This window comes from Pelodiscus sinensis, chromosome 12, assembly GCF_052426305.1.
Source record: "Pelodiscus sinensis isolate ZL-2025 chromosome 12, ASM5242630v1, whole genome shotgun sequence".
In the NCBI taxonomy this organism is placed as follows: domain Eukaryota; kingdom Metazoa; phylum Chordata; order Testudines; family Trionychidae; genus Pelodiscus; species Pelodiscus sinensis.
The window spans coordinates 21,019,926-21,042,846 of NC_143063.1; the positions used below are offsets into that span (position 1 = coordinate 21,019,926).

Consider the following 22,921-nt stretch of genomic DNA (forward strand, 5'->3'; position numbering starts at 1 on the left):
AAAAATCACTTAGGAAAGTTAGATGTCAGCAAGTCACCAGGTCCTGATGAAATGCATCCCAGGATACTCAAGGAGCTGATAGAGGAGGTATCTGAGCCTTTAGCTATGATCTTTGAAAAATCATGGCAGACGGGAGATTCCAGAAGACTGGAAAAGGGCAAATATTGTACCCATCTATAAAAAGGGGAATAAGAACAACCCAGGAAACTACAGACCGGTCAGTTTAACGTCTGTCCCAGGGAAGATAATGGAGCAGGTAATTAAGGAAATCATATGCAAACACTTGGAAGGTAATAAAGTGATAGGGAACAGCCAGCATGGGTTTATGAAGAACAAGTCATGCCAAACTAATCTGATAGCTTTCTTTGATAAGATAACGAGCCTTGTGGATAAGGGAGAAGCGGTGGATGTCATATACCTAGACTTTAGTAAGGCATTTGATACGGTCTCGCATGATATTCTTATTGATAAACTAGGCAAATATAACTTAGATAGGGCCACGATAAGGTGGGTGCATAATTGGCTGGATAACCGTAGTCAGAGAGTTGTTGTTAACAGTTCTAAATCCTGCTGGAAAGGGATAGCAAGTGGAGTTCCTCAAGGGTCTGTTTTGGGACCTGTACTGTTCAATATCTTCATCAATGATGTAGATATTGGGATAGAGAGTACGCTTATTAAGTTTGCAGATGATACCAAACTGGGTGGGGTTGCAACTTCTTTGGAGGATAGGGACATAATTCAAAATGACCTTAGAAAATTAGAGAAATGGTTAGAGGTAAACAGGATGAGGTTTAATAAAGAGAAATGCAAAGTGCTCCACTTAGGAAGGAACAATCAGTTCCATACATACAAGATGGGAAGCGACTGTCTAGGAAGGAGCATGGCGGAAAAGGATCTAGGGGTCATAGTGGACCACAAGTTGAATATGAGTCAACAGTGTGATGCTGCTGCAAAAAAAGCAAATATGATTCTAGGTTGTATCAACAGGTGTGTTGTAAGCAAAACTCGTGAAGTCATTCTGCCACTCTACTCTGTACTAGTTAGGCCTCAGCTGGAGTACTGTGTCCAGTTCTGGGCGCCACATTTCAAGAAAGATGTGGAGAAATTGGAAAGGGTACAGAGAAGAGCGACAAGAATGATTAAAGGTTTAGAGAACATGACCTATGAAGCCAGGCTTCATGAACTGGGCTTGTTTAGTTTGGAAAAAAGAAGATTAAGGGGGGACATGATAGCGGTTTTCAAATATCTAAAAGGGTGTCACAAGGAGGAAGGAGAAAATTTGTTCCTCTTGGTTTCTGAGGACAGGACAAGGAGTAATGGGCTTAAAGTGCAGCAGGGGAGGTTTAGATTGGACATTAGGAAAAAATTCCTAACTGTCAGGGTGGTCAAATATTGGAATAAATTGCCAAGGGAGGTGGTGGAATCTCCCTCTCTGGAGCTATTTAAGAACAGTTTAGATAGACATCTGTCAGGGATGGTGTAGACGGAGCGTGGTCCTGCCTTGAGGGCGGGGGGCTGGACTCGATGATCTCTTGAGGTCCCTTCCAGTCCTATTATTCTATGATTCTATGATTCTATGAGACTTGAATAAAACTGCAAGAGCTAGTGAATACTCTATGAATACTCCAGAGTTTGAGATAGTGCTGAGTTTAGTTCTGATTCGCCATTACCCAACATCTTATGTAGTCATTTACATCTATGCAAAGTGCATGTAACCCTAACAAAGTAGAGCTTAGCATTTTGTACCCATATTGCTCAGTGTAGTGGATACATAAGGAGCAAGGCAACAGAGAATCAAGCTGCTGTCCTGTACTGCCCTGGCTTTTCAAAGGGTGAGATATTGTGGATGGAGTGAAGGAAAACATGCCCCATAGGCATAATAATCCTGATGTTATAGGGGTGGGCAATAATTTTTGGCAGGGGGCCCTCCCAAGATTTTGGAAAGTGGTTAAGGGCCATACTTTTCTATGGAGGGAGTACGGGGTATAGAATGGCGGTTGGGCACAGAAGGGTGCATGGGGTAAGGGACTGGGGTGCAGGAGATGGTGTGAGATCTGAGAGGCAGTTTGAGCAAAGGAGGGAGCTGTGACCTGGGACAGGGGATTGGGGTGTAGGGCCAGGGAGGGGGTATGGGCGCTAGGGATGTAATAGTATAGTTGATTAACAGATAAGCAAAAGCTTATAGGTTAATGCTATAGACTACCCACATCCCCGCCCCAGTAAATTTTTAGCAGCCTGGCTCAGGCTAGCAGCCTGGCTTGGTTCTGGCTTGCACTGGGACTGGGAGCTCAGAACCACCCCCCTGGCGAGGGGCTGCTGCCACTCTGCGCTACTGCCTCTGTATCAGAGCAGCAGCACAGAGTGACAGGCAGCCGGTCCACGAGGGGAGCTGGTTTGAAAACAAACTCTACTTATGGACCAGATCCCACCTGACACCCCGCGCTGTTGCCTCTGATACAGTGGCTGCTGGCTCCACCCCCGGGGACTACAGAATAGTTGAGTAACTGATAAGAATTCATAAGGTTAATCAACTATTCAATTAACCAATATTTAACATCCCTAATGCATGCAGGAGAAGATCCTGGCCTGGGAGAGGGACTTTAGGAGGGGGTGCAAAGACTGGGAGGGAGCTTGACCTGGGAGAAGGGAAAAATGGGGTGCAGACTGCAGAAAGTTTGGGTGGTGACTTGGGGCAGAGGAATGGGGTTCAGGGTCTGGGAAGGGGTTTGGGTGAGAGGAGAGGATTCTGGCCTGGGGGAGGAGTCCAAGAGGGGATACAGGGTCTGGGAGGGAGTTGCTCCCATCCCCCAAGCCAATCTCTCAGCTCCTATTGGCTGGTTGTTTCCACAGATAGAGATTGGCAGGGGTCTGTTCCTATTGGCCAGTTGTTTCTGGCCAATAGGCACTGAGGATTGAGCTGGAGTCGGGAGATGGAATGAAACTTCCCCCTTTTTGCAGAACAGAAAGCCTGGCATACCGCACTGTAAACCTCACAGCTGTGTGCCTGAGGGTCCTGGCAGGGTAGTCTGTGGGCCGGATGCGGCCTCTGGGCCGTATTTTGCCCAGCCCTGTGCAATTATGAGCTACTTTCCAATTAAACTCAGGGATACATTAACTCTTTCCTCTCCCCAAAACAAGAAGTAAGAGATCTTTAGTCAGTCTCCTAACCATCCTCAGTTGTCAGCTTACCCACTTGGCCTTAATGTTTCATTAGGAAAAATAAACATACTTTTTCAAATTTTGAGATGGAATTGGATGTTCTCAGCATCTCACAGCTTTGGGTCTTTCACTGGACAAGTCTTCAATTAGACAGATTCTATATTCAGTAGGATAGATGCTGATTCAATTAGAAAGGGCACACAAATGAATCTTTTGTACGGAAGCTGGACCTGAAGTGCTCAGGTAATGCCCTATATTTCAAATACGTATAATGCCATCCTGTTAACATTTTCTTGAACACTTGTTCCAGATTGTGCACAGCCTCCCATGTTGGCATGTAGCAGTCTCAGAGCCTCTTCCCTTTCCTGGTTGTACTCAGATGATGTGTTGAGTTGCATTCTCAGCAGAAGGTGACAAGTGAAAAAACTGCTCCTTAGCTTGCAAGACTTAGCATTATTAGCCACCTGAAATGGCTGTGTGTGGGAAGTATACTGAACTATAACTCCTTCCCTCACTCCTCACTATCCCCACACAACCAAACAGCTAGTGAGTTAGGAAGGGGAGCACATTCTACTTCCTGTAAATGGTTGACACAAGGGATCTCTGGGTATGTCTACACTACCACCCTAGTTCAAACTAGGGTGGTAATGTAGTCAACCGGAGTTGCAAATGAAGCCCGGGATTTGAATTTCCCGGGCTTCATTTACATGTTGCCGGGCGCCGCCATTTTTAAATGTCCACTAGTTCGGACTCCGTGCCCTGCGGCTACATGCGGCACGAACTAGGTAGTTCGGACTAGGCTTCCTATTCCGAACTACTGTTACTCGAGGAGTAGTCCGAACTACCTAGTTCGTGCCGTGTGTAGCCGCGGGGCACGGAGTCCGAACTAGCGGACATTTAAAAATGGCAGCGCCTGGCACCGTGCAAATGAAGCCCGGGAAATTCAAATCCCGGGTTTCATTTGCAACTCCGGTTGACTACATTACCACCCTAGTTCGAACTAGGGTGGTAGTGTAAACATACCCTCTAAGACAGACACACAATCCATCTTAGAGCTCTTCTACATATCCTCAAAGGAGGACTGTGCCTTAAAGACACAGCTGAGCTTTCAGTATTTTGGGGAATGGGAATGTTACATTGAGAGTGTGAAGCAGACCTGGAAATAAATTAAAGAAAAGGTGTATTCTGGTTATGAGTGTCTATGTCAACAGATAAAATCTCTTCTTGTGAGATCCAGGATGTGCTATAAAACTGACAACTCAAAAAGGTACGTTGCACTCTCAAAGGCTGGCAACAAGTCAGACTTACTTGGCTATGTTATAATTCTCTCAAATTTCAGCAGATTCAGGACAGGGTTAGTCAGTAAAATTCAAAACAATTGTACAAATGTTCTTGCCATGTAACATGAAAGAAACCTTAGAAAGTTTACCAGTCCCCTAGGGGGAACGGAGGATACAGACACATTTTTGTTTGCATTTTATGAAACATGTCCTTTAAACATTTACTAGGCTTGTATTTTTACATATGGCCTTACACCCAGACAAAACTCTCCGCCTCCCACTGAAATATACTTAGGGACATATTGTTGTGTTTGTAATAAGAGTATTAAAAAGTCCAGATGTGAATTAGAAAAACAACTGCTTTTATTAGAGCTAAATTTCAAACTACTGGAATAAGATCAAGCAAGAAAGTTGTGGTTTATTCCAGACCACCATCCACACAATTCTCCTTGTAGAATATTGAATAACAACAAATCTAGCCAGTGAAACACAAAAGTATCACATCATCCAACCAAATTCTCACTGATTCTGGCCAAGATTGTTACCTTATAACTCCTCAGAGCTGCAGGCTCTAAAAATTAACTATTAGCTGGTGCTCTCTGTCACCCACCCACACACCATAAATGTCAAAAAAATCAAAATAAATAATTATTTCCTTTTATCTATAAAAATTGTCTATGATCTAACAAATCTGACAAGCATGAATAGGATCACTTTGTGTTGTTCAGATTGAAGCTTTTTTTTCTGGTGGAACAGAATCAATTTATTGGCAACACTGTATGGTCACCTCCCTGTATCTTGCACAGCTCAAATTTCAGATGACACTGGAGAGTAGATATAGATACGGTGGCACTGTGTGCATTGTCCCGCTAGTCTTTGACACCTATGTGCAGAATAATTCTAATGTGCACTGAGGCATGGGTGAATGTGCACCAGCAGTAGAAACTAAAAACCTAGCAGTGGGCGCTCTGCTAATTGGGTGGTGGCATTTGAATCTCTCCTGAGGGGCTGCACAAGCACACAGTTTTAGGGTGGCCAGGTGTCCAGTTTTGAACTGGACAGTCCAGTATTTGAGCTTCCTGATCGGGAAACAAATTGAGAAAATATAAATGAAAAAAATGTAAATGTCTGGTATTTTCTAAGATATAATGTAGATTGTGATGTAATGTCAAGTGTGTCTGGTATTTTTGTTGAAACCATCGGGCAACCCTAGACAGCTTGCAGGGAGCACTAGCCATGTGTGGGCTCTCTGACAGGGTGAAATGCCAACAACAGAGGGAAAAAGCACAGAAAAGAACCCAGTGATCTTTTGGGGAGAGCAAAGGTAAAAGAGAGACAGGAGCTGCACTTAGGAATCACTGAAGAAGCCGAGGCTGGTGGACGCCAATGGGCAGCAAGACCTGTGTGCTGATGGCGTGGGGCTGGCAGGGAAGGCTCCCTTGTGGGAATTCACCCCACACATACAGGGGGGCAGGAGCCCAGCCGCACTGGGGCTTGTCTATTCCCGCCGCACAGCTGCAGCGCAGACCGGACCCACGCCGCAGGAGCAGGTGTCTGCCCTGGCGAGGGGCGGTAGCTAGCCAGGCGGACGGGAGGATTCCTGCCTCGCCGCTACCCGGGCACGGAGGCGGGCGTGGCGCGGCTACAGCCTGTGGATTGGGAGCCCAGCGCGGCGCTTTCTGAAGCGACCCGCCACTCCGAGACAAAAGCCGCCCGGGCTGGGAGCCGCTCGCTCCCCGCTTTCCCCCGACGCAGCGCGCCAGAGCCGCGGCGGGCGGGTTTCAGCAGCGGGGCCGCCAGGGGGCGCCGCTCGCGATCGCTCCTCAGGCTCTCGGCTGCCGCGTACCCTCTTGTCGCGCGCCGGCTCGGCGGCGTCCGCGGGGCGACTGCGGGGCCTGGCTGGGCCGCGGGGCGCCATGGGCAAGAAGCACAAGAAGCACAAGTCCGACAAGCACCCGTATGAAGGTGACGCGCCGCCTGGCGCCGGGGGCTGGAGAGCGAGCGGGGAAAGGGCCCGTCCCTGTATGGGGGGAGGGAGGCGGGGAGCGGTAAGATGAGAGGGGAGCCGGGGGGGGGAGGGGGGGGGGGGGGGTGGGGGGGGGGGGAGGCGGGGGAGGGGAGGGTGGGGGGGGAGGGTGTTTGTGCGGGGGGGGAGGGGAGGGAGGGGGGGGGAGGGTGTTGTGGGGGGGGGAGGGGAGCCGGGGGGAGGAGTGTTGGGGGGGGCGACACCGGGGTAGCTGGTCTATTTTGATGGTCAGTGGAGATACGGAGGCTCCACAGCGCAGATACCGTTAGTGACCTGGGCTGGGCACTCATTTTTGATGGGGGGGGGGCACTTCCGAAATTTTTGAAGTGGCCCCGGGGAGTGTCAGGGCTTCCGGCAGAAGGGGCGGGGCCAGGATACTGCTGTGCTTACCCACCCACAGTTCCTGTTTGGGCTGGGGGAACAGCTGGCAGTTCCTGCGAGGTGCAGATGCCCCTGGCAGTGAGAGGAGACTGGGAATGCTGTCCCCAGGTCAATCAGGGCCTGGGGGAGGGGGAGCACATGAAGTCTTTTGTTCCCTGCCCTCACCCTGCCAGGGAGCTCTGCACTTAGTCAACCACCAGCTGAGCAGCACCTGGTGGTTGATTTTAAGTGCTGAGCCCCTTACAGGGTGGTGGAGACTTAAATCATTCTTCCCTGATTAGGTGTGGGGGGGTGGAAGCATGGGAAATCTCTCACCCTTAGAAGCACCGCACCCTCGCAGGGTGGGAGGAGACTTTGTGTGTTCCCCACCCCCGGGCCCTGGTTGACCTGGGGACAGGGGGAGCAGCAGGACCTCCACAGGCTGGATCAACTCTCTTGGTGGGCCACAGAGACCCTTTTGCCCACCCCTGGTTCAGAGCATCTTCTCTGGGTGGTGGTGCTGGGTATAAAAGGTCTGGGGGCTTGAAGAAGTATCATAAAGAACAGATAATATATTTGCTGTGTTTTCTAGGTTGCACAGCTCAGAAGTGTATTGATAAAAATTTTGGTTGATCAAGGATTTGAAAAAACACATCCTGAATGGCAAAACTTTTACCAACAAAAAGCACTGGCGTGAACAATGCTTTGTAGACAGGAAAAGTTCTCCTGCCAACAAAAATACTAACCATCATTTCGGGTGGTTTTATTTTGTTGTCAGGAGAGTTTTCTCCTGCTGACAGAAGAGTTATAATGCATATTTCACAGTGGCACAGTGTAAACACAGCCTTAGTGTAGATTGAAGGGATATAGGAGAAAAAAACACTTGGAAATAAGGCATAAGAGGTGCCTGACTACCTTTGATCCTAGTCTGAAGTGTCCTATTCATGCCAGTTGAAATTGATGGGAGGTCTGCCCTTGAATTTGAGTGGATTTAGACTCAGAACAAAACACTTGTTTTTGAACTTATCTGAAAACTATTCACTTTAAAATGCTGTAGTAAGTTTTTTCTGGAACTATTTTTGGTTTAACCCAATTTTGTATGAAATGTAACCATTTTAATAAAGACAGAAAGGTGTATCAGTTTGGTATTTACCAAACCAGGTATGATTTTCTGTTCCCCGGGATCTAGTTTGCCTTTGTCAGGGTCCAAGATCTAGTCCAGGGGTGGGGAACCCCAGATCTGGCCCCCAGCTTGCCTGGATCCAGCCCCCCTGAGGCTCAGCACTCTTCACCCACCATTGGGGACCCTTTGCTAGCACTCCAGCCCCCTCCCCAACCTCCAGGGGGCTGGAGTACACAATCTACTAGTCTGGGCCCCCTTGTTTGTTGGGATGTTTTTGTTTTTTACTTTCTCCTCGTATGCAACCCAGGACTGGTTTTTTTGTGGGTCAAAAAAAGTTGACCCATAGAAAGTTCCCAAAAATGTTTCCCACTCCTGTCAAGTGAGTATGAGAGAGGGAAGAACATCCACAATGTTTTAGACAACAGAGCAATGCTGTTCAGGAGGTGGGAGAGTTGTTCCTGTATGAACTGATTCTTACAGAGACCATTGGACATGAGATTTGATTAGCATTAGTTCATATACTGAATTTGACAGATTCTAATTATAATTTAATGTTGCTTAATTACAAATCAGCTCAGGAGTAGTTTTATAATGTCAGAAATAGATACTGGAATACAGGCAGTCCCTGACTTACGTCGGATCCGCACTTACGAACGGGGCTTTCTCGCCCCGGAGGTCGAGGTGGCGGATTGCTACCTCGAGCTCCGGGGCGAGAAAGCCCCGTTCGTAAGCTGCTCCGGTGCCCCTGGTCTGCTGAAGACCGTCTCCAGCAGACCAGGGGCACCGGGCGGGCTCCCGCGCTTCTGAGGCTTTGCCAGAGCAAAGCCTCAGAAGCGCGGGGAACCGCCGCTGCTGCCGCTTCAGTCTGGGTGCCTGTGGTCTGCTGGGGACTGTCCCCAGCAGACCACAGGCACCGGGACTGAAGCGACAGCAGCGGCGGTTCCCCGCGCTTCTGAGGCTTTGCTCTGGCAAAGCCTCAGAGGCGCGGGACCCCGCTGCCGCTGCGGCTCTGCTCCCCGTGTCCCTGGTCTGCTGGGGGGGTGCAGCTAGTGTGCCCCCCCCCAGCAGACCAGGCTTTTGTTTTGGACCCTGGGGCAGAGCAGCTGGGGCGCTGCCGATTGGTCCTGTAGCGCCGCTCTGGGCACTACTGGACCAACCCAGCAGCACCCCAGCTGCTCTGCCCCAGGTCCTGATTCAGCCGCTGCTGGTCAGTTTCAGCAGCTGCTGAATCAGGACGCCTGGGGCAGAGCAGATGGGGTGCTGCTGGGTTGGTCCAGTAGCACCCAACAGCACCCCAGCTGCTCTGCCCCAGGCGTCCCCAAGTCAGCTTCTGCTGAAACTGACCAGCGCTGACTACAGGAAGCCCGAGGCAGAGTTGCTCTGCCCCGGGCTTCCTGGAATCAGCTGCTGATCAGTTTCAGCAGCAGCTGACTTGGGGACGCCTGGGGTTCTTAAGTTGATTCTGTATGTAAGTCAGAACTGGCGGTCAGTTTCAGCAGCATACAGATTCAACTTAAGAACAAACCTACAGTCCCTATCTTGTACGTAACCCGGGGACTGCCTGTACTATCTAATTGAGTAAATAATAGGAATGTGAATGTTTAACTAGTTAACCAGTACCTGGTGAGGTTTGCCATTATAGTTGGTGGCAGGAGCAAAGGGGCTGCTACAGCCCTGCAGATAGGCTATTCAGTGGGAGGCTTTTTCCCTGGTGGGCCTGCCTGGTGCAGGTCGTGCCCGTGGGGGGTGCTCCAGCTCAGCTGTGCCACTTCTCCTTTAATTGGTTAACCATTTCTTGTTTAACTGGTCAACTGCCTCCCCTTTTTTTAAATTGGTAAACAGATTAAACAATATGTTTAACCAGTTAACCAATTAAACAGGATTTTACATCCCTAATAAATAAGATTATATTTATTTTCTATGCTTTAATCATATTTCTCATTTCATTGATGCTTTAAGAATATGTTGAAAAACCCTTAAAGTTGGTACTAAAAGTGGCCGGAAATGAAGTCACTGAACTCTCTACTGGAAGCTCAGGACACGATTCAAGCCTTTATGAAGACAAAACTGAACATGAAAAACACAAAGACCGGAAAAGAAAAAAGAGGAAAAAAGGAGAAAAGCAGATGCCTGGAGAAGAAAAAGAAAAAAGAAAGAGAAAAGTAAAGGTAGATATTATCACACTATGTACTTAGGTGCTAAAAGCTTCACCTTGCCCAAATATGAGGGCTGGCCTTCACTACTGGGTGGATTAATGCTATGATGATCAAACCACTGGAGATTGATTTAGCAGATTTAGTGAAGACTAAGGATGTTAACTAGCAGTTAATTTACTAGATGAGTAGCCAATGGCATTTCTATCAACTACTTAATAGTCACTTCCGCATTCCGCAGCATACCAGCTTTGAAATGTACAAAAGTCCCCAGTCTGCCCTGAGTGGATGGGGATGGAGTTCATCGGAGAGCCCACTCCACCTCCATAACTTCAGCAGGTCCCTTATCCTGCCTTCCTAGAACAGGAGCCAGCTCCATCTCTGGGACAGCCTGTGTTGGCTGTGTGGTCACTCCCAGGGTGAGCAAAGCTGGGAGGTGGGACTCATGTTCAGCGGCAGTGCAGCATGGCTCCCGCTGATCCCAGGATCCGATTTGAAGTGACATGCGGAGCTGGGGTCAGCTGGCAACTCTCCAGCTGATCCCAGGATCTGCGCAGCATTTCAGCAGAACCTGCGATTAGCTGGGGAATCCCCAGCTGACCTCAGGTTCTGTGCAGCATTTCTCCAGAACCATTAGCTGGATCAACAGCTGATCCCGGGTTCCACGGAAATGCAGCACTTGAGCCCGGGATCCAGTCTGACCCCAGGCTCCATGCACAGCAGCATCACACAGCTGAGCAGGGGGATCAGCTGTGCCACGCTGCCCCTTTGAATGCTGCTTTGGCATTTCAGAGGGGGAGCGCCACACAGCTGATCCCCAGCTCAGCTGTGCCACACTATCCCTTTCGAATGCCGAGGCAGCATTTCAAAGGGGCAGTGCCGTATAGCTGAGCCAGGAATCAGCTGTGCGGCACTGCTGCTTTGAAGTACCCTCTCTTCCCCCCCCCCCCTTGCTACTTCTGATAAAGGCAGCAAGGGGGGGCAATCGACTAGTTGACTTGCTAGTCGACTAGTCCTTAACATCCCTAGTAAATGAGCCAGTAAATCAGCCATCTATCACACTCCCATTTACTCTGCTAAGGCACCAGAACGAGATGAGTAAGGGGAGTGAATGGGAGAGTTTGTCTCATTGACCCCATACAGTGTTAACTTACTGATAAACAGATCTAAGCTGCATTAACTCGAGTTATGCTACTAACATAACTCAAATTGTGTAGCTTAGATCGATTTCCCCTCTCCCCCCCCCCCCCCTCCCCATATTGTAGACCTGTCCCAAGTCATTAAGGTGTAAGAGAGCAGTTCTGGAGAGATTTTAGGATTAGGCCCTCTAAATTACTAGTAATTCAGACAAAGATGAATGCTCTGTGTGCAGGAGTGCGCTGGGGTGAGGGTCTTAGCGGCAGGGGGCAGGAGCAAAGCAGGAATGGGGACCTGGGAGATCTGCACGATAGGAGGGGACATTTACCTGGCACAGTTTCCTGAGGCCACACATGGCTCAGTGTTTCCCCCATGCTCCCAGGCCTTGCCCACTAGTGCCTTTCGAAAGGAATCCCAAGATTTCAGCAGATCTTTGTTTCCTGTTTTATGTAATCTGAACAGATTTAGATGACATATTTAACAACCATAATGTGATTTCTACAGCATCACTGAAATTGCTTAACTTTCCCTTTCTAGGAGGATAAAAAGAAGCGAGATCGGGAACATGCTGAAAGTGAGGGAGAAAGAGAACTGAAATGTCAGACTCCTGTAAGATTGGAATTACCACCAGAGAAACCACTTGCGAGTAGTTTAGCAAAACAAGAAGGTAGAAATCCTTAAGAATTAATTGGTTTTGTTGAGGTGTTTTAAAAGCAGAAATTGGTTCCTCAAAAATGTCCTGTAAAAGGTGTCTAGTATTCAGCTTTCATGAATTCCATTTTTTTAAAACTGGGAATGTTTACCTAGTTTCATCTTGATAATCAACTGACTTGATATTTGCTAAATTTAAAAAACAAGTAGTAGTCTGGTAGCACTTTATAGACTAACAAAACATTGTAGATGGTATCATGAGCTTTCGTGGGCACAGCCCACTTCAGATGACCGTAGTTTTGAGTTTAGGATGCCCAGACTCAAAATAAATAGGGGAGACAGGAGGGGGGGAGAAAAAAAATGGAAGGGGGTAGGAAACAAGAAGCAGATGGTATGTAAATATGAAAGGCAAAACTGGTAATCCATAAACACCTACAAATTGGATAGTTAAAAGAAGTAGATGAAGATCATAGGGTAGCAATTAGAGAGGAAGAGTACTAGCATAGCTACACAGACAAAGTGCTGTTGGCACCTTCGTTGTTTGGTTGGTTCATATTTAATGCCCTTCAAAATGGCTGAACTTTGATATACTGCTGCTATGGTGGCATTTTCAAAATGAGGGTTGTTGCTTGTAAATAAGGCATTGCTGCAGTGCTTAATAAGGCTAATTAGAAAGGTAACCCACCTACTGTTTGTAGTTTGTGCATTTAGGGCAATAAAATTAATATTTGACAGACCATGAATTTGTGGCAGTTTTGTGAAAGCAGATGATGATCTCTTTGTAATAGTTTCTTTTCCTCCCTTCTCCGCCAGAAGTGGAACAGACACCACTTCAAGAAGCTTTGAATCAACTGGTAAGACAGCTGCAGAGGTGAGTGTGTGCTCTAATAGTTTTCAGGGCTATAAAATAGAAATTGATATAATTAGTTGCTAAAGGGTGTAGCAGCATTGAAAAAATTTAAGCTAGGAGGCCTATTAACAAGCTTCATCAATTTTTAAGTGCTTGATAAATATTTTGCCTGGCAGCAGCAGTAATACACAGGGTTCGCGAGATAGATTACACCCCGAAGAGCCAGCACGGAGCGATCTGCTCATGTGCAGAACAATCTGCACGTGCGCAGAGGGCAGAACCGTGTGGCTGGCGAGCAGGGCTCGCTGCCACTCAGCATGCCCTGGTAATAGAAACTGTCATACATTCACATGTCAGCATTTTATTTGCTTTATTGGCAATTTGTAGAATATTCTAGAAAGAAGACAAATTGACGTGAACCTCAGGTAACAGCTACATACAAATAATTGAAACTGAGGGGAGCTTACAGGGCTATTTTATAAATTTAACTACCAATAGTGGAATATCAGAAAGCTTGGTAATGTCTCCTCAAACTTCCTTTAAATACCTTCAGTTATCAAGTTTTAAAGCCTGTTGAAAGGAAACAGCATGTCAAATACACTGAACTCGCCACAAAGATGTGTCCCTTGTATGTCAAAGTATTTGGTTTGCAATAATTTGTAATTATCATTCTGTCAATTACTTCATTTAACTGAATATTAATTTATGTAGTTCAGTCTTTAAAGTAAAAGTAAATGCACTACAAATTAATACTTTCCAATGCATAGTGTGAGCATCTATTGAATACAAAATTCAAGTTAGCAGATTTTTTTTTTGTTACAATTTGTTATGACTTTGCAAATCCTCTTAATTTAAGCCTTCTCTGTCTGAATCTGAGCGCATGAGAGAGGATCACTGTCTGTGTGCTTGGTTTACAAATGTGAAGATGAGGGGATAGCAGGTTAAAGAGCTTGCTTTGTTAACTACCCTAAATTTTCCGGTTCTCTCCCATTTTTCCAAAATCAGTTAGATATACACTATATTTAACTTAGTCTTCTACTTAAATCCAAGCTCAGTATGTTCCTTGTTATAAAAATATAGTTAAAAGAATATTTTTTTGTATATCTTAACAGAAAGGATCCAAATGCTTTCTTTTCATTTCCTGTGACTGACTTTATTGCTCCTGGCTACTCCATGATCATTAAGCACCCAATGGATTTTAGTACTATGAAAGAGAAGATCAAGAACAATGGTTACCAGTCCATAGAAGAATTAAAGGTGCTTTTAAGTTACATTTTTGGTAGACACAGGGATTAAAACTTATGATTATTCCCTCTTACGTAGTTTGTCTTAAAATGTTCATATTCTATTCATAAGAAATTGGCAGAAATCAGCACATGTAATCTAAGGAATATTTTCTGTTGACCTTGTAAACAAGTTCTGAAAATAAAAAAATATATACTACTTGCTTCCAAACAATGGCAAAAACAAATGCGTATGGTACTTGGGGGTGTGTGTGTGTGTGTGTGTGTGTGTGTATATGTATGTGTATGTGTATGTGTATGTGTATGTGTGTGTGTGTGTGTGTGTGTGTGTGTGTAGTATAACTGTAATCCATTTTCACAATATGTCTGCTGCTTGATTGTAGGATATAACCCAATGAATTTTCAGCACTGTGCTAATGGAGTTAAATTTCTACAGCTTGTCTAGAACCCAAAATGTGCAGTGTAGTTGTAGATACATAGTCCCAGTATATTAGAGAGAGGACATGGGTGAAGTAATATCTTTTATTGAGAAAGGTACTTTGACTACCAAAACTGAAGAACTGTGTGACTCAAGTTTTTCTCTCTCTCTCCAACAAAAGTTCTCACAGTCCTTGTCTCAACCAAAAACATAGCCTTCTACTCTTAAAGCACACAAGTGCAAGTCCGTAGGAACTTTATTACGGAGTCCAATGGTTGCTATCACTTTGTAATTCAAAATTCCATTTGATGTCTTTATTTCAGTATAAAATTGCAAAATTTACAATGGCTTGCATATAACCAGAAAACGTAATTGGAAGTGAATGAACTTGTCATTCTTGCCTACCTCTTACTATTTCATCAAATTTGCCTACCCCCGAAATAGCAAATTTAAAAGTAAAACATAATACACATATGACCCTTTTACTGCTGTTTTCTATCTGACAAGTGCAAGTGTGAGATCTCCAGGGAAAGCTGTTTCTGTCTGGCATTGCCTTTATCTTCCCATTAATAATAAAGAGGTACTCAAATGTCTGTCAAATTGCTTTGGCCTCAAGAACAAACCTGTCATCTCAAGAAGAGATGAGCTCTCATCTGCAGGCCTTTGTAGATGTCTAGGAGTTGGGAAAGAACCTGTCCTTTTGTTGGTCTATATGGGGAACTCTCATGCTCAGTGGAATTCAATGTTTTCAAGAAATTAAAGATGCTACTTCTAACCGTTCAAGTTAAACTGATATCATGGCTTCTCTGAATAATGATCCCAAACCCCCTGCAATAGGTCAGTCATAAATCTAACATAACTGGGGTTAAAGTTAAACTCAGCCCCAGGGACTGGGTCACAGTGCTGTGATGTCTCTTCAGGTTTCTTGTTGCTGCCAAAAAGGATTTCCTCTGAAGATTCATAATTGGTTTCCAAGAGCCAACAGTCATAGCAAAAAGGATATTAAGTACCATGTAATTCACTAATTGAATAGTCAATGCATTTTTAATTGACTATTCGATTAGTCAATAGGATGGCGCTGCCCCTTTGAAATGCTGTGGCTCCAAGTGGCGCTGCTGCTTTGAAGTACCCCCCTCTATCAGATGGAGGCAGCTGAAGCGACTAGTCGACTATCCGATAAGCATTTGCTTATCGGATAGTCGACTAGTCCTTAACATCCTGACATAGCAATGTGCCTTAAGGGCTTGATCGTTTATTCCATGTGCACTAAAACTGAACAGTTTAGTGTGAATGAGTAATACACAGGCTTAGGTACCAAAATGCTAAGCTACTCATCACATTTAAGATCTGCTGCTGTTCTAATCTGTACCCCTTTCCTGGAAAACTGAGGCTATAAAATAACTATTTCATTGGGATGTGGAGATAATGTAGGCAGAATCAGCATCACTTTCAAGGCAGCGTAATATAGTTTTACTTTTGTTATGGCACAGAACACCAAAGCAACCTTTGTAATCAGCAATCACATTGTTCATGGGTAAAAATACTCAGTAGCCCTTCACCTGCCTGACTAGGTTCAAATGAGGCCCTCAGAATTGCAATTTCTGACAATAACGTGTTTGCAATTTGTGCAGCTAATATCTGGATCACTGTTAACTTCCAATTTTTTCCCAAAATGAATGTTCTTACTCAGAGCTCTGAAGCTGAAGAAAACATTCCATTGTTGTTTCAGCTGCATCAGATTAGTGCGGTGCACAGCTCTACAGAATCTGTTTCTGCTTGCTTTTTTTGGCTTCTTTGCCTTTTATACACAACTGCACTGATTCATAATGGAAGATATTTTGTGCCAAAACTTAAGTTTTCATTTCAACTTTGATACACGGCGTAAATGGTTGAATGGGAGGTCTAGCATATCTATGTAAAGAAAGTCTTGACATAGTTCAGGTCATCCTGTTAGTCTTTTCGATACCCTTTGCTAAGATTAGAATTCTGTATTTCTCTCTCTGAGAGAGACAACTAACACCTCAATGAGTAAATGCAATTCATTCAAGTAAATATATATTTTAAAACAATTAAGGATTTTGGGCAAGATTTTAAAAATGGAGATCTACATCCATAAGTAAGTACTTAAATAAGCAGCTTTTTTTTCCAGAAATCCTGAGCACCCAACAAATCTCGTATCAGACTGCTTATGTGGGTTTTAACATATGGATAAATTGTCTAAATTCATATGTTCTGAAAAGCTTGACCTTACTATTTTTAATATTAAATTACTTAAAACATCTTTGAAACTGCAACAGACTTTTTTGAAGTTTTGTTACCTTAAGCTCAATACACCACTGGTATCTCAGCTAATTATTTTAGTATTTCATCCTTTATGATCTATCTTTACTCTGATTCAAAAAATTTTTTGTACAGGACAACTTCAAATTGATGTGCACTAATGCCATGATCTACAACAAACCAGAGACTATTTATTACAAAGCTGCAAAGAAACTACTGCACTCAGGAATGAAAATACTGAGCCAGGTAATGAAAAATTTAAGTATCAAAATTTTTGTTTGTTTAGTTAGTTAGTTAGTTAGTTAGTTATGGTCTTTGAGTGAAGTAACAGTTGCATGAGCATCCCCAAACTTTCTTTTCAAGATCGATTGAGATAATATTGTAAATGCATGCAAGATTGCAGAGTCATTTGGGGTCTGATACAATAAGAAGGAACTGTAGTATTTCAAATATTGACATAATTTCTGCATTATAAACTTTTGGTTGAAAACTGTTTACTGTTCTCTCATAGGTCAGTTGTAGGGAATTTGTTTATGGAAGACAAATATTAAATCCTGCACAAATATTGCTTTTGCTGTTAAATAGGTGGGACTTAATATGGGATATATTTTCTTTTAATATTACCTTATCACGGGCCGTTGAATTTCACCCGTTTATCTGTCGGTTGAGCCCAATAACTTATGTTTGACACAAGCATAACTACCAGAAACGTATCCAGTCTTTATCTGAAGACTTGGGAGATGGAGAATCCAAAACTTCCCTGGGTAGTTTGTTCTAGTAGTTGATCACTCTCACTGTTAAAAGCTTATTTCTAATTTAAATTAATTATATTAGCTGGTGTGTAATTGAATAGTCATGTAACTGCCTCAAATTTTAGCAATTACATGACTATTTGATAGTCCTCAGGGGCAGCCAGTGTGCTCCCAGCCCCCTGCCATCCCACGCTGCTGTCACTGATACAGAGGCAGTAACGCAGGGTGGCGGCAGTCCCTGTCCATGGGGTGCCCAGCATCAGTCCTTGTTTGTGTGTGGGGGGGGGGGGAGGTAGGGGAGTCCAAGCTCCCCGTGGACAGAGGCTGCTCCATGGGATGCTATGAGAAACTTGAATCCCCTCATGGACAAGGGCTGCTTTGTGGCAGCCTTCTTCCCCCCCCCCCCCCCTCGCGCTGCTACCTCTGATAGGGGGCAGGCAGCACTGCAGAGCCGGTGCTGGGGGACTCAGCTGTCAAACAGTCAATCTTCGGTGATACCCCTCCGTTTTAATCAATTTTGTGGGAGATGGGATGAGAGAGAACTAGGAATGTTTTTCACAAGGACTAGTGAAATAATTTGATCCTTCAGATTGCTTGAAACAAAGTTTTAAGATGCAGAATACACTTTAATCTATTGTCTCTTCCTCAAACCTGCTAATGCTTCCACTATTTCTTCCCTGCTAGCCTTACCCTGATATTTCGTTGTACCATTGTCACTCATCTTTGCTAAGTGTTGCACTTTATCCTTTGCTAACATCTTGGAGTGGGGAGGGTTGACATTACAATATAAACACACAGTTTGTTCTTTGCACCCTTGTCACTGGGAGCTATTGAAAATTAAGATGTTGAATCAGTATTAGATACATTAGAAATGGATCAGATGGTATGTGCTTTAAATGAAGGAGTACAGAAACCTGTACTGGTATGACTTAGAACATTAAAATAGTATAATCTTTGAGCATTATTTAGCATTAGATCTTTTTAGTGTTTTACAAATTCTAAGTTAAGGCTTTTTTTGTTTTACTGTAGTGCCTGTGGGTCATTTTGGTGGATTCTTTACAAACACAAAATAATAGTCTTTGTCCCCAAAAGTCAACGGTCTAAATAGACAAAATTAACCAAGGGTGAGATAGGAAAGAAAACCAATGAAGGTATTTGCCTGAAGTCACACTAGGTCAGTGGTAGGTTTCCTAAGACTTAGTATAGTCTCGTATTCACTGGGTAACATTGCTTCTTAGAGGAGCAATGTAATCTTTTTAAAACCTGTTCATAGTACATCTTAGGTTATTACATTTGTTTTGCTCTGAACAAACTGTGATTTCAGGTACACAGCAGCAAGATGCAAAACAGGTGAAAGACTGGAAATTCAGCACCTTTATACAGCCTTTTTCTGTGGCTGATTCTGACCTCTTTATTGTTATGTCTTTATTTTCTTGTTCAAGAGCCTGAGCCTTCCTGCATTACTTTGCTCTTTCCTTTTCCTGTCTGTGTGGGAAGGATTCTTTAGCTTACTGAAAATTTTAAAAAGAGATTGCTTTTTGTTGCAGCTCTTAGCACTAAGAAGAACGGCCCTGCTAAAAGTCCCCTCTCTCTGTTTACAAACCCATTTGTTACACTCAAACTATAGTAATACAACTGCAAAACACATATTCTGTGATGTTTTATTGCTTTTAAATGTTTACCTTGGAGACTGAAAATTGTTCTACACTCTTGTAAATAGTTGGATGGGAAAGTGGAATAACTTTGTTTTTCTGAAGGTTGAAACGGTTCCTGGTTGGTTTCTTGGATGGATATAATAAAAATATGCTACTTTAGAACAAATCATGAAATCACAATAAGAACATTCTTTAAATATTCAGGAGTTCATTAAAATCTCAATTTAATTTAGATTTGGGGGAGAGGGATAGCTCAGTAGCTGGAGCATTGGCCTGCTAAACCCAGGGTTGTGAGTTCAATCCTTGTGGAGGCCATTTAGGGATTTGGGGCAAAAATTCATGGGGGTGGTACTTGGTCCTGCTGTGAAGGCAGGGGACTGGACTTGATGACCTTTCAAGGTCCCTTCCAGTTCTAGGAGATAAGCAATCTCCATTAATTTATTTTTCTTTGCTGTATTTTTTCATAAATATCTGTGAAATTTGCTTAAAAAAATAAAGCACATCCTGCTTTTGATTCATGTGTACAAGGTTAAGCTATGTTTAACATGGTTTCTCCATGCTGAACTAAACTGACAGTTTATTTTAATGATACACTGAATGTCTTATATCTAGTCTTCACTTAAAAGGGTTTGAAAGTATAGATATTAGACGAGCTGTACGGCCATGACTGTTATCTTAAAATGGAGATACAGAACTCTAATTGGAATAGCCCACTCAAAGTATATAAGCAAAATGTTTTTTTTTTTTTTAAACTGTATTTACACTAGGGCTTTTGCCAGACACTTATGTGTATGGATGGTGGTGTTTTTTCCCCCGTGCTTTTAACCAACACAACTATGCCAGTAGAAGTTTCTAGTGTAGAAAAGCTCTAAAGCTAGTTGCAAACACTACGTTGACTTATTTTAAAGAAACACCTTGCCATCAAACTTAACTGGCTACGAGCATTACATTGTTAGAGCTGATAACTTTTTGTGGCTACTAGAATTGAACCCATCTGTACACAGACCTATCACTTCAGTACACGTTTCCTCTTGAACTCTCTTCCGTGTTTTTCATAATATGAATACTGTGTAAATTAGTAAAAACGCAGCATTTCTCTACTGAACGCTAACTTAGTGGAATGGCATCTCAGTCCATTTTTTAAGGGTCGTGCTCCAGTACTGGTGCCACACTTATTAAATACAGTATCCCATATTAATCTATTGATCATCAAAAGATTCAGACAGCATTGAAAGAAAAGCATTTAAGTTAATATTTATGAATTAGTTGTAAAAGTTAACTGAAGATGTGAAATGAAAACATGCCTTGTATATTTTTAGGAGAGAATACAGAGCCTAAAACAGAGTATAGATTTCATGGCTGACCTGCAGCAGAGCAGGAAGCAAAAAGATAAGTTGGAATTGCAGCAAAGTGGGGAAGACGATAATGTTCCTGGAAAAGACAAAGAAGAATCGATGGAAGCGGACATCAAAGCATTCAAAAGCCCCAACAAGGAACATAAAAAGTGAAGTATTGTTTAAGTAGTGATTGAAGTTACTCAATCTAATTCTATTGAAAGATGTGCTCTTTGACATCAGTAGACCTGACTTGTTGCGTGTCTGGCACTGCATATGTACCAAGAACGCTGATTGCTAATATCAGGGAAGTTATTTTGTTTTTTCCTCCATTCTTTTCTTCTAGGTCTGTCCTCTGGTCAAAATAATCAAATGTGTGTGTTCCATTTTATGAAAGGTCTTCATTTTGCATTAGCAGGGTATTTCTGCACCAAAATTAACTCATTTGTTTCAAGATTTAGGGGGGAGAGGGAGTTTGTGTATGTGTCTGTAATTGTACTCACTCAAGTAATGCCGGGTTAGTGCATGCTGGCAAACATGATTTTTCAAAGGTTTTGGATGCACTCTATTGAGAATTTCAGCTGGCACCTGTTATGTATTTGATAGGAAAAAATAGCTCTTAAACGCTGCAGAGAATGCATGTAACAATAGCAGTTCTTCTATATTGAAATATCACAAATACTTCAAAATATTTGCCAGTGGCTTCATTCCTCTGAATGTTGCTACTGCAAGATATAACAATATAGTTCCAGCAGATCAGTGTTTAAACTGTTGTAATGTACCAAAGCTATGTTTTAGTTTATGGGAATGCAACTACAGAGCATAGCAGTAACCCAAACTAGCAAATCTCTAACTGGAAAAACCCATGTGTAAAGACTTCTGCAGAGATATGAGCACACAGAGAACCAAATTATTTGTATAATCTACTTTCTGCTTTGTAGATAGAACTGGACAGGAAAAAGTCTTCCCATTCAGCAAGAATTTGACTTTTTGTTGTGATTCAGGATGGAAATGTTTTTGAAATCGATTGAGATCTTTTACAATCCAACAACCTGAAAAAATCCATTTTGGATCAATCAAAACATTGTTTTAGTTGATTCTTTTAAAAAAAACCCACAACTTTTAGTATAAGTTCAATTTCAAAACAATTCTGAAATCCAGTCCCCTTAAACATTGTTGCTTTGAAAATGTCACAATGGGTCACTTTGATAATTTTGAAACTTTTCAGCTTCGAATCTAATGTGTCAAAGCAGACCTTTTCCTGCAAATAGTTTGTTTTGATTTATTGGTGTTTTTAATGAAAAAATATTTTGGAAGAATATTACCAACCAATCTTTAGTCACAATTTTCTAATGCATGTTTTCTTGTGTTTAAACCTTCTCGTACTGAACTCCTTTGTACATACCAGGTACTTTGAGACATGAGACTGTTTCTCCATTGGACTGTAAAGTGAGAAATTGTATATACTTGCAGGAAAGACAAAGATCTGCTTGAAGAAAAATTAAGGAATAACAACTTAGAAAGAGAACAGGAACAGATTGATCGTGTCATTAGAGAATCTGGAGGAAAGTTAACAAGACGACTTGTGAACACTCAGGTGAATTGAGTATTTGGAAACCCATTTGTTTGCTCTTTGGGAAATGCCAATTTAATATCCTATATCATTTGAAATTCTGGGCATAAGTGGTATAAATGGCATTGAATTTTATTTCTACTCTTGATTCAGATCTAACCTTTTAAAACACAAAGTTGAAAACTACTTTTCAGTTGAATATTTATTGAACTTGATAAACTAAACTCTGTAGTATGGTCCATCATGCTTCTTGACTTCAGTTGAAATAACATTGTAAATTAATTTTAGAGCTCATTTATGCAAGTCTGGTAGAAACAGTTTTAATCAAAGATTAAACTTTGAGTCACTTAAACTTTATAATAAACGGTACAGTGTAGAACCTCAAAATATTTTAATGCTAGCGCACAAAGAAAATTACTATTTCAGACTTAGTCCATTCTAAGTAGACTGATAACTGTATTTAATGATGCTGGGATCTTGTGCTGGGATCAGATGTTAAGACCCTAGACTAACACAATCAGGCTTGTTTCATTGTGACCAAATATTTGAATGTAGCAATTACATTCCTAGAAAATCACGTTATGAAACTGTTATGTGAACTAAGATAAATGGGAAAATAGGGTTATGTTCCCAGACATAACAAAGTTGTACACTTTGAGAATGCTGAATCGATGGCACACTCATCTCAGGCAGCTCCCTGTGCCTGCTGTTCCTGGTAGAGGTATGGCGAGGAGGCTTCACATGCTGCCTCCTACTATAGAGCTTGGGGAGGGGATTAGGCAGTGCATAGAGCTACCTAGCCAAGAACAGTAGGCCACAGAGAGCTAACCCCAGGGAGCTTGGATCTGGGATCATACCTCAGGCAGCTCCCCTGCTTGTTCCTCGTAGAGGCTCGATTAGGCGGCTTTAGGCACTGCCCATGTCCC

General features: G+C 43.2%; 1 protein-coding gene across 1 annotated transcript in view; it reads left to right on the top strand.

Annotated features, from left to right (window-relative positions):
- The first annotated feature begins 6,247 nt into the window (after positions 1-6,247).
- BRD7 (bromodomain containing 7) overlaps positions 6,248-22,921 on the top strand; it is a 34,658-nt gene continuing 17,984 nt past the window's right edge. The window contains exons 1-8 of the mRNA XM_075940250.2: positions 6,248-6,404; positions 9,908-10,116; positions 11,776-11,905; positions 12,703-12,760; positions 13,852-13,996; positions 16,817-16,927; positions 20,408-20,592; positions 21,896-22,019. Coding sequence (XP_075796365.1) covers positions 6,356-6,404; positions 9,908-10,116; positions 11,776-11,905; positions 12,703-12,760; positions 13,852-13,996; positions 16,817-16,927; positions 20,408-20,592; positions 21,896-22,019 — 1,011 coding nt within the window. The 5' untranslated portion in view covers positions 6,248-6,355. The remainder of the gene's footprint in view (positions 6,405-9,907; positions 10,117-11,775; positions 11,906-12,702; positions 12,761-13,851; positions 13,997-16,816; positions 16,928-20,407; positions 20,593-21,895; positions 22,020-22,921) is intronic.